Source organism: Heterodontus francisci, chromosome 20, assembly GCF_036365525.1.
Source record: "Heterodontus francisci isolate sHetFra1 chromosome 20, sHetFra1.hap1, whole genome shotgun sequence".
Taxonomy (NCBI): domain Eukaryota; kingdom Metazoa; phylum Chordata; class Chondrichthyes; order Heterodontiformes; family Heterodontidae; genus Heterodontus; species Heterodontus francisci.
In genome coordinates, this window is record NC_090390.1 from 63,158,984 (window position 1) to 63,172,296 (window position 13,313).

The window sequence follows — 13,313 nt, forward strand, 5'->3', positions numbered from 1 at the left end:
ACTGGGAACCAATGTAGGTCAGTGTGGACAAGGTGATGAGTGAGAGTAACTTGTCGTGAGAAGCCGAGTTTTGGATGAGCTACTTTATGCCGCTTGGTCGATGGAAGGCTATCTAGGCAAGCATTGGAATAGTCAAATACAAAGGTACCAAAGAGGATTTCAACTGCACATGGGCTGAGGAAGGGCTGGAAGCACATGATATTGCAGAGGTGGATATAAGCACTTTTTGTGATGGAGGCTATGCAGTTGGAAGCTCAGGGTCAAATAGAAATCCAACATTATGAATAAGCCCCTCAAGCTTGTTCCACAACTCAATCAAATCATAGCTGACTTGTACCTCAACTCCATTTAATCACCTTTGATCCACATCCTTTGATAATTATTACCTAACAACGGAAAATTGACTCAGTCTTAACATTTTAAATTAAGCCAGCATCCACAGCCTTATAGGGAGGTAGTTCCAGATTTCCACTGCTACTAAGTTTCCATCTAAATGGCCAAGCTCTAATTTTAAGATTGTGTCCCCTATCAAATCCCTTTATAGTTTTAAACACCTAAATTAGATTACCCCTCAACCCTTTAAACTCATTCAGAAACCACCACTTTATATTCCATTTTAGCAAAGCATTGAACTTTGCATTAGCACAACTGAACTGAGCTAATCTGGATAAATAGAAACTGGTGACCCATTTTCTGTGCAGGCATCTTTGATAACCTTTCCACAGAACCATGGATATATAACGTAACGACTGTAACGACTCTCTTCCGGAAGTACATTCCCACATTCAATCCCTGGAACCATGGGATTCCTTCACCAGAATGAACAAGTTAGTTGTCAATACTCATTTATTTTTCATCTACTTTCGCTACTTTTTGATTCACCTCAACTACTGTATGCCTGGCAGAAAACAAGTACAGCATCTATCAAAATGGCTTTGTATATAGGTTTACGAAACCTGATGAAAGAGAAAAACAGCAGCTTACATCACTTGCCAGGGCCCCGGAGGCTTTGGCTGCTAAAAGAGCTATCGAATCCAGCTTCATATGAAACCCCTTGCCCTTATTTTTTTCCCAGAATTCTTTGTACTTGATCTGAGGACACAAAAAATATAATTACACATTATGCATACATGTGTAGTTATTTATATGTACACATATAAGATTGGCAGACTTGAGACAGAAGCAGTTTTCCTCAAATTTAATCAGTCTTAAATTACAGGGCAATGGGGAAGACCAGGGGAATGGGACTAATTAGCAGTTCCTTTAGAGAGCCAGCATCATGGGTTGAATGGCTTCCTTCTATGCTGTATATATCTATGATTTTTTTTTATTGTATTTGATGCCAAATCTTGATGGGTATTATAAGGGCAATATTATTCTGTTGACTGGTATCCATTAAAAAAGACTTGCATTTACAAAACACCTTTTACGACCTCATGATGCCCCAAAGCACTTCACAGCCAATTAAGCACTTTTGAAGTGTAGTCACTGTTGTAATGTAGTAAACACAGCAGCCAACTTTCACACAGCAAGCTCCCACAAACAGCAATGTGATAATGACCAGATAATCTGTTTTAGTGATATTGATTGAGGGATAAATATTGGCCAGATGAGGGATAACTCCTCATCTTTTCTTCAAAATAGTGCCAGGGGATCTTTTACATCCTCCTGAGAGCAGACTGGGCCTCACTTTAACATCTCATCCAAAAGACAGCAGTGGATTTTTAGCCTGGAGCGGGACTTGAACCCACAACTTTCTGACACAGAGATAAGAATGCTACCAACTGAGCCACAGCTGGCACTAGGTTAGAGAGTAGGAAGAGGTCACCCAGAATCATTTAACTTTTGGCCCTCCGACATCCATCTCATCTAAAACAATAGTAAGTGGAATTGTGACGCTAATTAACCCATGAAATGCTGCTTACCTGAAGGTTCACTCATTGACAGCTCATCTGGAGTTTTTTTTTAGAAAATGCTGAAAATATACAGCAGGTCAGCCAGAACCAGTCCAATGAAGGGCCACACTCAAAACATTAATCTATCTTTCTCTTTCAGATATGGCTAAATCTGTCCACCTTTTCCAGTAGTTTCTCATTTTTATTTCAGATATTTCGCATTTGTGGGTTTTTTATTTCTTGAATATCATTTAAATCTGTTAGATGCTTGAGGAGATATTCAACAGAATAATTAGGGTATACAAAGTTAAGAACATTTTTAAACGCAATCCCATAACAAACGATCAAGTCATAAGCTAGTTACAGCAGTCAACTTTATGAATAGGATAAAATGCTGGAGCCTGCTGGCATGAATCATGCACACAACCTATACCAGTGGACATTGAGAGAAGTGCAATAGATATTTTATAGAAAGTGGTTGCACAGCTGGTATTTAAAAAGGCTTGCATTTATATAGCACCTTTCACAACCTCAGAATGCCTCAAAGAGATACACAGCCAATGAAATGTCGGGCAGAATCTTTCTGGTCCCACAGAGGCAGGTTTGAAGGCAGCACCGGCAGCCTCCAGGCGATCCTGGCAGAGGCAGGTGAATATTGGCAGCAGCTACCGGCTCAGTAGCAGCAGGTAGCCAACAGCGAGCAATTAAGGGCATAATGAGGGGGAGGGGGGGGGGGTGGGCTGGACTCCGCCAGGATTTTCCTGGCATCACAGCAGCCTCCCACTGTGCCGAATCCGGCAGTTCCATGGAGGCAGCCTCCCGGCGCCAGTCCAGGTGGCCATTGTAGCCACAGGCTCCATACCCCAATGATAGGGCCGTGTGCAGGAAAGGCTGCAACCACGGTCCAAACAAATCCTCAAGAGGAGTTTCCCCTCCTCATCTCCGAGGGACCTACTGGCTCTGTCCCTCATCATTTCTTAAATTATGTACGCCTCCAAGGGCACCTCCATTTTGAGGGTTAACCCAATATGCTGAATGAGATCTAATTAACTGACACAAATACAAAGACTGTCGTTATTTAATCTTGTTGCAATCAAAACAGGCTTTAGAGTAAAAGAAAGGAAATTAAGTTAAAACAATGCAAAAACATCTAAATGGAACCTTACAGAAAAATACACACAAACCAAAGTCACAATGCTTGGATTGGTCTCACAGTAAACTTTAATAAATTAAACTGTGGAACACCTTTTGACTTAAGTGCTGTGTATATAGAGCTGTGTATTAAGTGCTGTGTAAGGCACTGAACAAACAGGAACAACAAACGTTAATGTGCTATTTATATAGAATCAGGCTGCCATCTTCTGGCTTCTTTTTAGTAATACACTGCTTTGCACCAAACAAATCAGTAAGAAACAGTGAGTATTTTATCAAGAACCAAGTGAAAGGTTCCCTCAGATTTAAAATTAAGCAGGACTGATGTTCCAAAAATGAATATAGTACTCAGCTGGTAATGGAATATAAATGTATAAGCAGGTAGATGCACTTAGATCCAGTGAACCACATGGCTTGATTGCAATATGGAGAATTGCTTGGATTTGAGCGAGTAGCCCAGCTGTTTCCTATAGGCTGCTCCAGGACGCATGCCTCAGTCCCTGTAATATCACCAGGCCAGCCGAGCTAGGCGGGAGATAGGACTCTAACATCTCCATCATAGTGCAACAAAATGTTAGTCTTATGAAAATATCAAACAAGATTTATTATTTTACTCTGCTTATAAATGGGATTACCTTGAACAAGGAGTACTTCACCTGAATATTCCTTCCCTTTTAGCCAGGTAGAAGAAGACACAATAAATAGACTTGACCTGAATTTTATGGGCCCCCTAGGGAGGGGAACGGAGAGGAGGCCCATAAAATTATGTGGCAAGGTGGGGACAAAAACCCTGTCACCTTTCTGACGCCTTTCAATTTACTCCAGGTGGGAAAGGCCCAGGCCCAGGCCAATTAAAGCCCTTAAGTTGGTAATTAATGGCCACTTTAAGGGCTTCTTCACACCTCCACTTCAATTTAATTGATGGCGGAGGGGCCCACCGCTGCGGGGTGACACTGCAGGGTGGCCTCCTGGCGGGGTCGGCGGGGGGGGGTGGTTCCATCATTTGGGTGAAATTCAGGGACCCCGTAGGGGTGATGGCCGCACCCCTAAGACCTCCACCCACCCTCGCTAACACTGCCCCAAACGCATCATCGGGGCCTGCCCGAATGGCCCTGGAGACCCCCAGCTCACTCACCCGTCCCAGGGTCTTCACCACTCCTCCTCTCTTCAGTACAGCGGGCCTCAGGCAGTGGCCACTGCTCTCAGTGGCACTGTCGGTACTGCAGAGCTGCCGATCTGCCAATTGGCTAGCAGCTCTTGTCCCCAACAGCGAGCGGTTAATTGCCTGCCCACCATGGAATTGCAACAGGGGTCCAACAGCGGTTCTCCCCCCATCTTCCAGCCCGCTGCCAGGACCCCCTTCGCCCGAATAAAATTCAGCCAAACACTGATCATTTTACTATGAAGTTGCCAATATAAACTATCAATAGTGCTGGTATAGTCAATCCTGTAACATAAGTGGCTGGCCTTTAGCAATATTTTCCCATCACACTCACCATTCTCCAAGCAATTAAAAAATATTTGAACGTCACAAAACCTCCACATACTCACAAAGAACAGGGAAATCCTGGTAGAAAGCCAAAATGAAATTGTGCTACAAATCAATGGGGAAATTTCAGCACCTCCCACCCGACAGGAATCATGTTGTGGGGGGAGGAGCAGTTACAATGGAGTGGGGGGACTCACCAGCTTCCTACCCTGATCTGGCCAACTGCGATTTTTAAATTACGGGAAACCATGAACACCCACTGAAGCCAGCAGGGTCTCTAAATATGCAGATTGGGCTCTGATATCATCACAAGGCAGGACTAGAACATTAACGTGAGCCCTGAGTCAGGCACCAGACCAAAGCTCTCTGGAAGTGAATAACTTAGGCCCCACATGGAAGCCTTGGGCCGTCCCTGCCTCAGGCTTCCCACCCCTGATTCCTGTCACATCCCCTATTCCTGACCCCGTATTGCTAAGGCCTGTTTCCTCTGATCCCTGGTGGTATCCTCCTGCCTCCTGATTTTAAAGGCCAGGCAGCCGTTTTGGTCGAAATGTTGTCCTGTAGCATGACAATGTGGCCCAGTCAATGAAATAAGAAATGGACAAGCCAGTCACTCACTGAGTCACATTCACAGGACATAAATCAACTCCAATATGTGAGTTTTACTCCACTAAACCCACCTCCTATTGCCCAAGCTGTTCTGGGAATAGCGACATAAACAATTTGTGATAATAACAGGTACAATTTTACAAGATTTTGTTTGTATTTATAACACTGTGTCATGCAGGCCCCCACCTGCCAAGAATGAGGCACATTAATTTCGCCACATGAACATTAAATTTTAAATTGTTGCTGGGAAGAAGAGAAGGCCTGTTACAAGGGGTTGCCCAGCCCCTGGCTGGAAAGACATTATTGCATATTAACAGACAGTGTTTGTAGACAAAGGAGCTATCCCCTGCTCCAATACAATCCACAAACAGACGTAGTCAAGCCAGTTGGTCATATGATTAACCTGCTTGGCAGGCTGGGTTTTTTCTGAATTATTGAGATTGAACTGAGAGTTAGGGCAGAAAGCTCTTGGCTCCTGGATTGCAAAGACCTCTCCTAGCTGGCTCGCCACAGCCTCTCCTGTCTGCTCCCATCACTTTCTCACGGAACTCCAAACACCGACTGAAGACACATGAACCCCAAGAGAGAAAAGTCTCCTGCAGTGAACAAGGTTTAAGAAAAATATTGGGCCCCAACGAAAAGCAAGATCCACCTACAAACAAGGACCCTAAAGTGAACTCAAAGGCCCATAACAAAAACTCTTCAGATATTGCCTCAAACCTTTCCATTTTATTTTTCTTCTGCACTTTTCTGTCTCCATTTGCATGTGTGTATAGCATATGCATGCTGGCGTGGGCGCATCATGTATCCCTAGGTGTCAACCGAATTAGAGTTTAAGTTTAATAAAATTTCACCTTTCTTCTTTAAACCTAAGAAAGCCTGTATGTGCTCATTTCTTTGCCTTATAATTGGAAAGTGGTGAACAAGGATTCACCAGGGGGGAGCTAAAACAGAGTGTTTAAAAATAAAACCCTGTTACAGAAAGACCAGATGAAGGTTGAAAGGGAACCTTAGACCTCTTTCTCACCTGGTCGTAACAGAAATGTGGGTGCTAGCATCCGGACTGACCCACAAACAAATGAGAGAAATTGAAAGTGGGAAGCCAAATTGTTCCCAATCAAAAAGAGCAAGTTTTCCATACAGGTTTTCTTGTGATTGTGTGATTGAATACTAACATGTCAGCAACTGAAGCTAGTGGCTCCCCAAGCTAGGCTGAAGTAACTTGGGATAAGTTAAACGCACTGTCTATTGAGGAGTTGAGGAAAATGGCTGAGCAGTGTGGGATCACTGTACGTAGCAAGGCTAGGAAGTCTGAACGCCTAAGACTAGTGGCCAACCATTTTTCCCTTGAATCTGAAGAAGCAGAAACAGGGTTAGAAGCAGAATCTGACAGGGTGTTATTAGCAAAGATACAACTGGAACAGAGGAAACTTGAATTTGAGGAGAGAGAGAGGAATAAATAGAGAGCCTTCCAAAAAAGAAAGACAGGAGAAAGAGAGAGAAGGAAGCTTCCAGAAAGAATGCAACAAAAGAGAGCTAAGTCAGCTTGAGTTAACTAGGGGGCAACAGAGTAACCCCAGTGAAAGCATGGCCAATATGGAGGAGCGTAATTCAGGGCTGGGTACAGAATTGTTAAAACTATCTCATCTAATCCCAAAATTCAATGAGGAAGATGTGGAGGTATCTTTTTGTGTCTTTTGAGAAACTGGCAAGGCAGCTAAAATGGCCAGCTGAGACCTGGCCTCTTTAACTACAAAGCAAGCTAACTGGAAAAGCCCATGAAGTTTATTCCTCGTAGCCAGATGAGAGTTCATCAAATTATGAACTGGCCAAAAATGCTATCCTCGGGGCATATGAATTAGTACCCAAAGCCTATCGGCAAAAGTTTAGAACCTTCAAGAAGCAAGCTAATCAAGCTTTACTGAAGTTTGAAAGAAGCAAGCAGCTGGCTTTTGACCAGTGGTTGAGGGCTCTTAAAGTACAGCACAGCTATGAGAATCTCAGGGAAGTAGTTCTGTTAGAGGAATTTAAAAACTCTCTCCCACACTTCATAAAGACCCATGTAGAGGAGCAGCAGGTTCAGAGAGCCAGGCAAGCTGCCGTTCTTGCTGATGAGTTTGCTTTAATTTATAAGACTGTTTCCCAGGGAAGAACCTTTCCTAATCACCACCACAAATCCAAAAAGGACAAAGGGTGGGAAGGTGATAGTAGCTCTGGCAGTCCTGGGAGAGAAAGAAAAGCAGGAGACACAGGGGGCCCTCCCCTAGCCAAAAAGGAAGGTGCTGTAAGCAAGAGTGAGACCCAAAGACCTGTGCACTTCCATTATAGTAAAGCAGGGCATTTAAAAGCTGACTGTTGGAAACTAAAGAGAAAACGGTGGGCACACCCACTCAGGTGAAGGCAGGACCCTGATGGAAAGCACAGCAGAACAAGCTGTGGCTTTAAGTGCAGTAAGAGCGAGACCCAGGAAGCTTACTATGACAAGTGCAGGAAAATGTAATAAGATTCCTAAGGGTTATCAAGGTTTTGTGTCTGAAGGGAAAGTAACCCCATACCCCTCGAGTGAGGCAAGCAAGCCCATAGTAATTCTCAGGGAGATAGGGGCCACTAGATGCCTTTTACTGGGAAAAGGCCTGACCTTTCCCACAGAGAGTGCAGTGAACACCAAAATGGTGGTGAATGGTATTGGAGGGCAATGTATGCCTGTACCCATACACCAGGTGCACCTGGCGTGCAACCTAGTTTCGGGACCGGTGACCCTAGGGATTGTCCCTAGTTTGCCTGTGGATGGGGTTGACCTGCCCCTAGGTAATGATCTGGTGGGGGTGAAAGTGGTAGCCCCCCCGGTAGTGAAAGAAAGACCGCAGGAAATGGACCCTGAGATTGTAGTGGATCAAGCCATGCTCAAACCAGCTCCCCCAGAGGAGACTGCATTGGCACTGCAGGCAGATGACCATGAGGTCTGCCTGTCCCAGACTTTCTTTGGAAAGTTAGGAGACCCAGAGAATGAATTAAATGGATTTTGCCAAGCTGAGACTCACTGAGCCGACCGAGTATTGCTAGAGTTAGCACAGGCTGCCCAGTCTGAAAGTGAAGCAGACGGAGTCCCTGATTGCTACTATTTAAAGAATGAGGCACTGATGAGGAAATGGAGTTCTCCTCACAGACCTGAGAGCAAGGAGTGGACAGAAGTTCGCCAGTTAGTGGTGCCGGAGAGGTACCGGAGAAATATTAAGACTACAGTGGCTGTACATGCCGGTAGACAAAAGACCAAAGCCTTCATAAGACAGCAATTTAACTGCCCAAAACACCACAAAGATGTGGTGGAGTACTGCAGGAGTTGCTACATGTGCCAGGTTGAAGGGAAACCCCAAGGTACAGTGCACCCCTCGATCCTGCACCGGTATTAGGAGGACCCTCCAGCAGGGGCTGGTGAACTGTGAAGGCAGATTAAAGGAAGTTGGGAGGCATCCCGGATGAAAACCCCTACTGTCCACTCAGCCAACCCCAAAATATGTGAAGAGTTAGAGCCCACATCCTCCAATGTAAATGCAGACATTAGAAGCACCCCACCAGAGTTGCCAACAGCATTTACAGGAATCTGCAGAGACAAAAAAAACCTCTAGGGGGCAGAGAAACCATGATAGCGATGCCTCGCCTAGTCGAAGTGCCGCAGGGGAGTGCAGCAGAGTCTGCACAAATATCTGCAGGCAGAAGTGTCCCAGAGAACAAAGGGGAGATTAACAAAGAATCCTTCACAACAGTCAGAGAAAAAGGGAACCACCCATCTCGTGATGGCAAAAGCCTTTGCATGACTCAGCAAAGCACTGGAAGGGAGTTCAGGATAGACCCGCCACGACTGACTCTCTTGGAAAAAATCTCCAATTTAGGGCTAATTAAATCTAACTTCCCCCCACCTTGGCAGACCTCAACAGGAACAAAGACCCTCAGCAGTCATGGCAATAGGTAAACTGAAAAAAAACCTCCCCAAAGAAACACATGGTTACTGGGATGCCAAAAAGGGGACAATTAAAGCAGCACTGGCACCAAGAAAAGACAGGCAACTTTAATAAGCTTTAGGATTTATGAATGAATGGAACTGAATGAGATAAATGCATTTTTTCCCCTGTATCTTATATACTTTCTCTCAACCCTTTTAATGAAATGTGCCTTTTCAAATCGCATTTCATTCCCCTGGGTGTGGAGGTGTCATGCAGGCCCCCACCTACCAAGAATGAGGCACATTAATTTCGCCACATGGACAATAAATTTCAAATTGTTGCTGGGAAGAGAAGGCCTGTTGCAAGAGGTTGCCCGGCCCTTGGCTGGAAAGACATTTTTGCATATTAACAGACAGTGTTTGTAGACAAAGGAGCTATCCCCTGCTCCAATACAATCCACAGACGTAGTCAAGCCAGTTGGTCACATGATTAACCTGCTTGGCAGGCTGGGTTTTTTTGAATTATAGAGATTGAACTGAGAGTTTACGTAGAAAGCTGTTTGCTCCTGGATTGAAAAGACCTCTCCTAGCTGGCTCGCCACAGCCTCTCCTGTCTGCTCCCATCACTTTCTCACGGAACTCCAAATACCGACTGAAGACACATGAACCCCAAGAGAGAAAAGTCTCCTACAGTGTACAAGGTTTAAGAACAATATGGGCCCCAACAAAAAAGCAAGATCCATCTACAAACAAGGACTCTACAGTGAGCTCGAAGACCAGTAACAAAAACTCTTCAGATATTGCCTCAAACCTTTCCACTTTATTTTTCTTCTGCTCTTTTCTGTCTATATTTGCATGTGTGTATCACGTATGCATGCTAGCGTGGGCGCGTTGTGTATCCATAGGGGTCAACCGAATTAGAGGTCAATAAAATTTCACCTTTCTTCTATAAACCTAAGAAAGCCTGTATGTGCTCATTTCTTTGCTTTATAATTGGAAAGCGGTGAACAAGGATTCACCAAGGGGGAGCTAAAACACAGTGTTTAAAAATAAAACCCTGTTACAGTAAGACCGGGTGAAGGCTGAAAGGGAACCCTAGACCTCTTTCTCACCTGGTCGTAACAACTGGCAAATTCAAAAACTCGTCAAGACATGAAGGATAATAATTAGATTAAAGTTCAAATGAATAATATTCTCAATCAGATGTCACGTTCCAATGTTGAACAACAATTTATTATTGGGTTTTGATACTTACATCACTGTACAGATCAGCATTAGCCTTGGCCTTAAGTAGATGTGGCACTTCAAGGGGCAATGTGTACTGGGTTTTGGTCTTTTCATATTGTGCCCTATAATTCAACTGTAAGGAAAAAACTGTTTAACATTTGTGTTAACTAAATTGTATACAGAATAAAGTAAGTTAAACTTATCTATCTAATTGAAAAATAATGGTGGTAAATTGTCTCTGTGTATACTTCCTGCTGAAAATCTTTGCCAAAGACGAAAATCCATCTGAGCTTAAACAATATTTTTACAATGCCTCTAAAAAAATTTCACTTAAAGAAAACATTTTTAAAACTAACACCGAATCCCACAGATGACAGTGGTGTCCTAGGCAATTCATGACACCCCATCTCCTGGGGTTAATTTAGGTACATCCAAGACTTACATTGCTTAGCTGCTGTGCATTAATTCTTGCTTGTACTATCTCAGGAGTGTCTGTTACTGATGTGTACTTCAACTTCTCCACATGCTGCCTGTAGTACATCTAAAGCCACAAGCAAAAGTTCAAAGAAATATAAAGATAAGGAAACTCATTTGAAATGGTAACAATGGATGCCACATATAAATATCAGAAAATAATACTAGGAATGCTATATATTAATGAAAATGCGCTGTTACCCAAACTATCTCTTTGTCACAACAAAGCTAGAATTACAGTCATAGGATCATATAACACAGAAGGAGGCCATTTGACCTATCGCACCTGTGGCAGCTGTCTGAAATAGCTATCTACTTAGTCCTATTCCCCATTCTTTATATTTACCTTTACAAATATTTATCCATTTCTCTTTCAATATCTATTATGGATTCTGCTTCCAGCACTGGGCTGGATTTTGTTGAGCTCCCAACGTCGGGCTCGATAGCAGAACGGTGCTGGAAGATCGTACCGGCAACGGCCCACCATGGAGCCCAACACCAGGATTGCCAAGCCCGATCTTCCCAGTGGCGGCGAGGCTTGTTGGCCCACCCCCCCACCTACCCACACCCACAACTCAGCAACAGCACCCAACTTTAAATAAAGGAAATGCAGACATTTAAATCCAATTCCCCGCGATCTTACCTTCCGCGTGGCGGCCGGCACTGACATACCTTCACTTTCCCATACAGGGAAAGCTTGTGCCACCGAGGTAGGAAAGGGGGGATCTTAGGATTTTTAGTGTAGTGGTGTGGAGGAACGGGGGTTAAATCTGCATTTCTAGTGTGGTGTGGGGGGGGGGGGGGGGGGAGGGAAGGGGTGACCTTTGCACTTTGTACAGTTGGGGGAAGGGAAGAGGTCAAATCAACAATGTAAGTGGTTTGGAGGGGCGGATGGGGCATCGATATATTTTCATTGTATTGTGGGGTGCAGGTCAGAAACTAATTTTTTTAGTGTATTGGGTTGGGGGGAAGGGGTTCTACTGGACAGGTCTGGCAGCCCTTTAAAAATGGTGCCAGCATTGTGCCAGGCTTTTTCCCAGGGTGGAAGAGTCAGTTACTAGGGGACATAGGTTTAAGGTGCGAGGGGCAAAGTTTAGAGGGGATGTGCGAGGCAAGTTCTTTACACAGAGGGTGGTGAGTGCCTGGAACTTGCTGCCAGGGGATGTGGTGGAAGCAGGTACGATAGCGACGTTTAAGAGGCATCTTGACAAATACATGAATAGGATGGGAATAGAGGGATACGGTCCCCGGAAGTGCAGAAAAGTTTTAGTTTAGGCAGGCATCAAGATCGGCGCAGGCTTGGAGGGCCGAAAGGCCTGTTCCTGTGCTGTACTGTTCTTTGTTCACCTGCACAGAGGCAGCTGACGCCATTGCCAGCATCGCAGAGCCCGCCCCTGCCACATGACCTGGGGAGGGGGAGGGGGGCGGCCGCCCTCCATATTATAATGAGCCGCTGTGCACAGGATCACGGTAGCGACAGCTGCCATTTTTCACACCCACCGCCAGTGGTGGGAACATAAAATCCAGCCCAACATTTCTGATAGGGCATTTAACATACTAACAATCCTCTGGATGAAAAAAATCTCCTAGTCTCTTCACTCTTTTAGTGATGATTTTAATTTCTGCTCTCTAGTTATTGACTCACTCTCCAGTGGGAATAGTTTTACCTAATTCACCCTGTCAGAGCCCCTCATAATGTTTCGCATCTCTATGGTTTCCTCTTAACCTTCCTGTTCTAATGAAACAAAATAGTTTCTCTAATCGCTCTATAGTGTTTGATTTCTCTGGGTTTGATTGTATTACTCTGTCCACTTATCTGTGTTCACTGTGTTTGATTGCTTCAGCCTATGGGTGGAGCTTAAGAGTTAAAATTGAAACTAAATGACAGAACTAGAATCTTTGACAGAAAACACACTGACTGCTCTGAGAAGACATTGTACTGAATCTTGTAGGAACTGATATATTTTAAAGTGCTGCAAATAAACCAGTAGGTGATTTATTATAAATGTGATATCTGCATTTCTCTGAGATAAATCGGATATACATAAAACATCCAGCAACCCAGCGTAAACACAACTCTCCTCATAACTAAGGCCTCTCTCGTCTGTTATTATATTAATGAGTCTGCTCTACACCTATTGCATGGCCTTGACATCCTTCCTAAAGTAAGGCGCCCAAAACTTGTTTTCTTTTTTGGCGGGGGGGGGGGGGGGGTGCCGTATTTTAAGCTCTTAACAATTAGATTCTAACTGTGATCAAGGATCAAGCAAACAATCTGCAGAAATTTAACATTACCTCTATACTTCTGTATTCTATGCTCCTATTTAGGAAACATAGCATCCTATATTTTTTTTTACAGCTTTACCAACTTGCCCTGCCACATGGAACTGTTTGGGTTTTCAGAAACTAGTAATCTGCAAATCTGCAGTCTCATGTGGAAGATCAGTTAAGAGTTTTTTTTAAAAAGCCCCTTTTAGGCCAATTTATTGTTTATTCTTGATTTTAAATCTTACTGTATTTCTTGAGC

At 44.1% G+C, this 13,313-nt stretch overlaps 1 protein-coding gene across 1 annotated transcript in view; it reads right to left on the bottom strand.

Moving 5' to 3' along the window:
* Positions 1-13,313, bottom strand: part of nrap (nebulin-related anchoring protein) — a 120,005-nt gene that overhangs the window by 72,128 nt on the left and 34,564 nt on the right. Inside the window, exons 13-15 of the mRNA XM_068053373.1 lie at positions 10,755-10,853; positions 10,341-10,445; positions 985-1,092 (exon numbers count right to left, since the gene is read on the bottom strand). Coding sequence (XP_067909474.1) covers positions 985-1,092; positions 10,341-10,445; positions 10,755-10,853 — 312 coding nt within the window. The remainder of the gene's footprint in view (positions 1-984; positions 1,093-10,340; positions 10,446-10,754; positions 10,854-13,313) is intronic.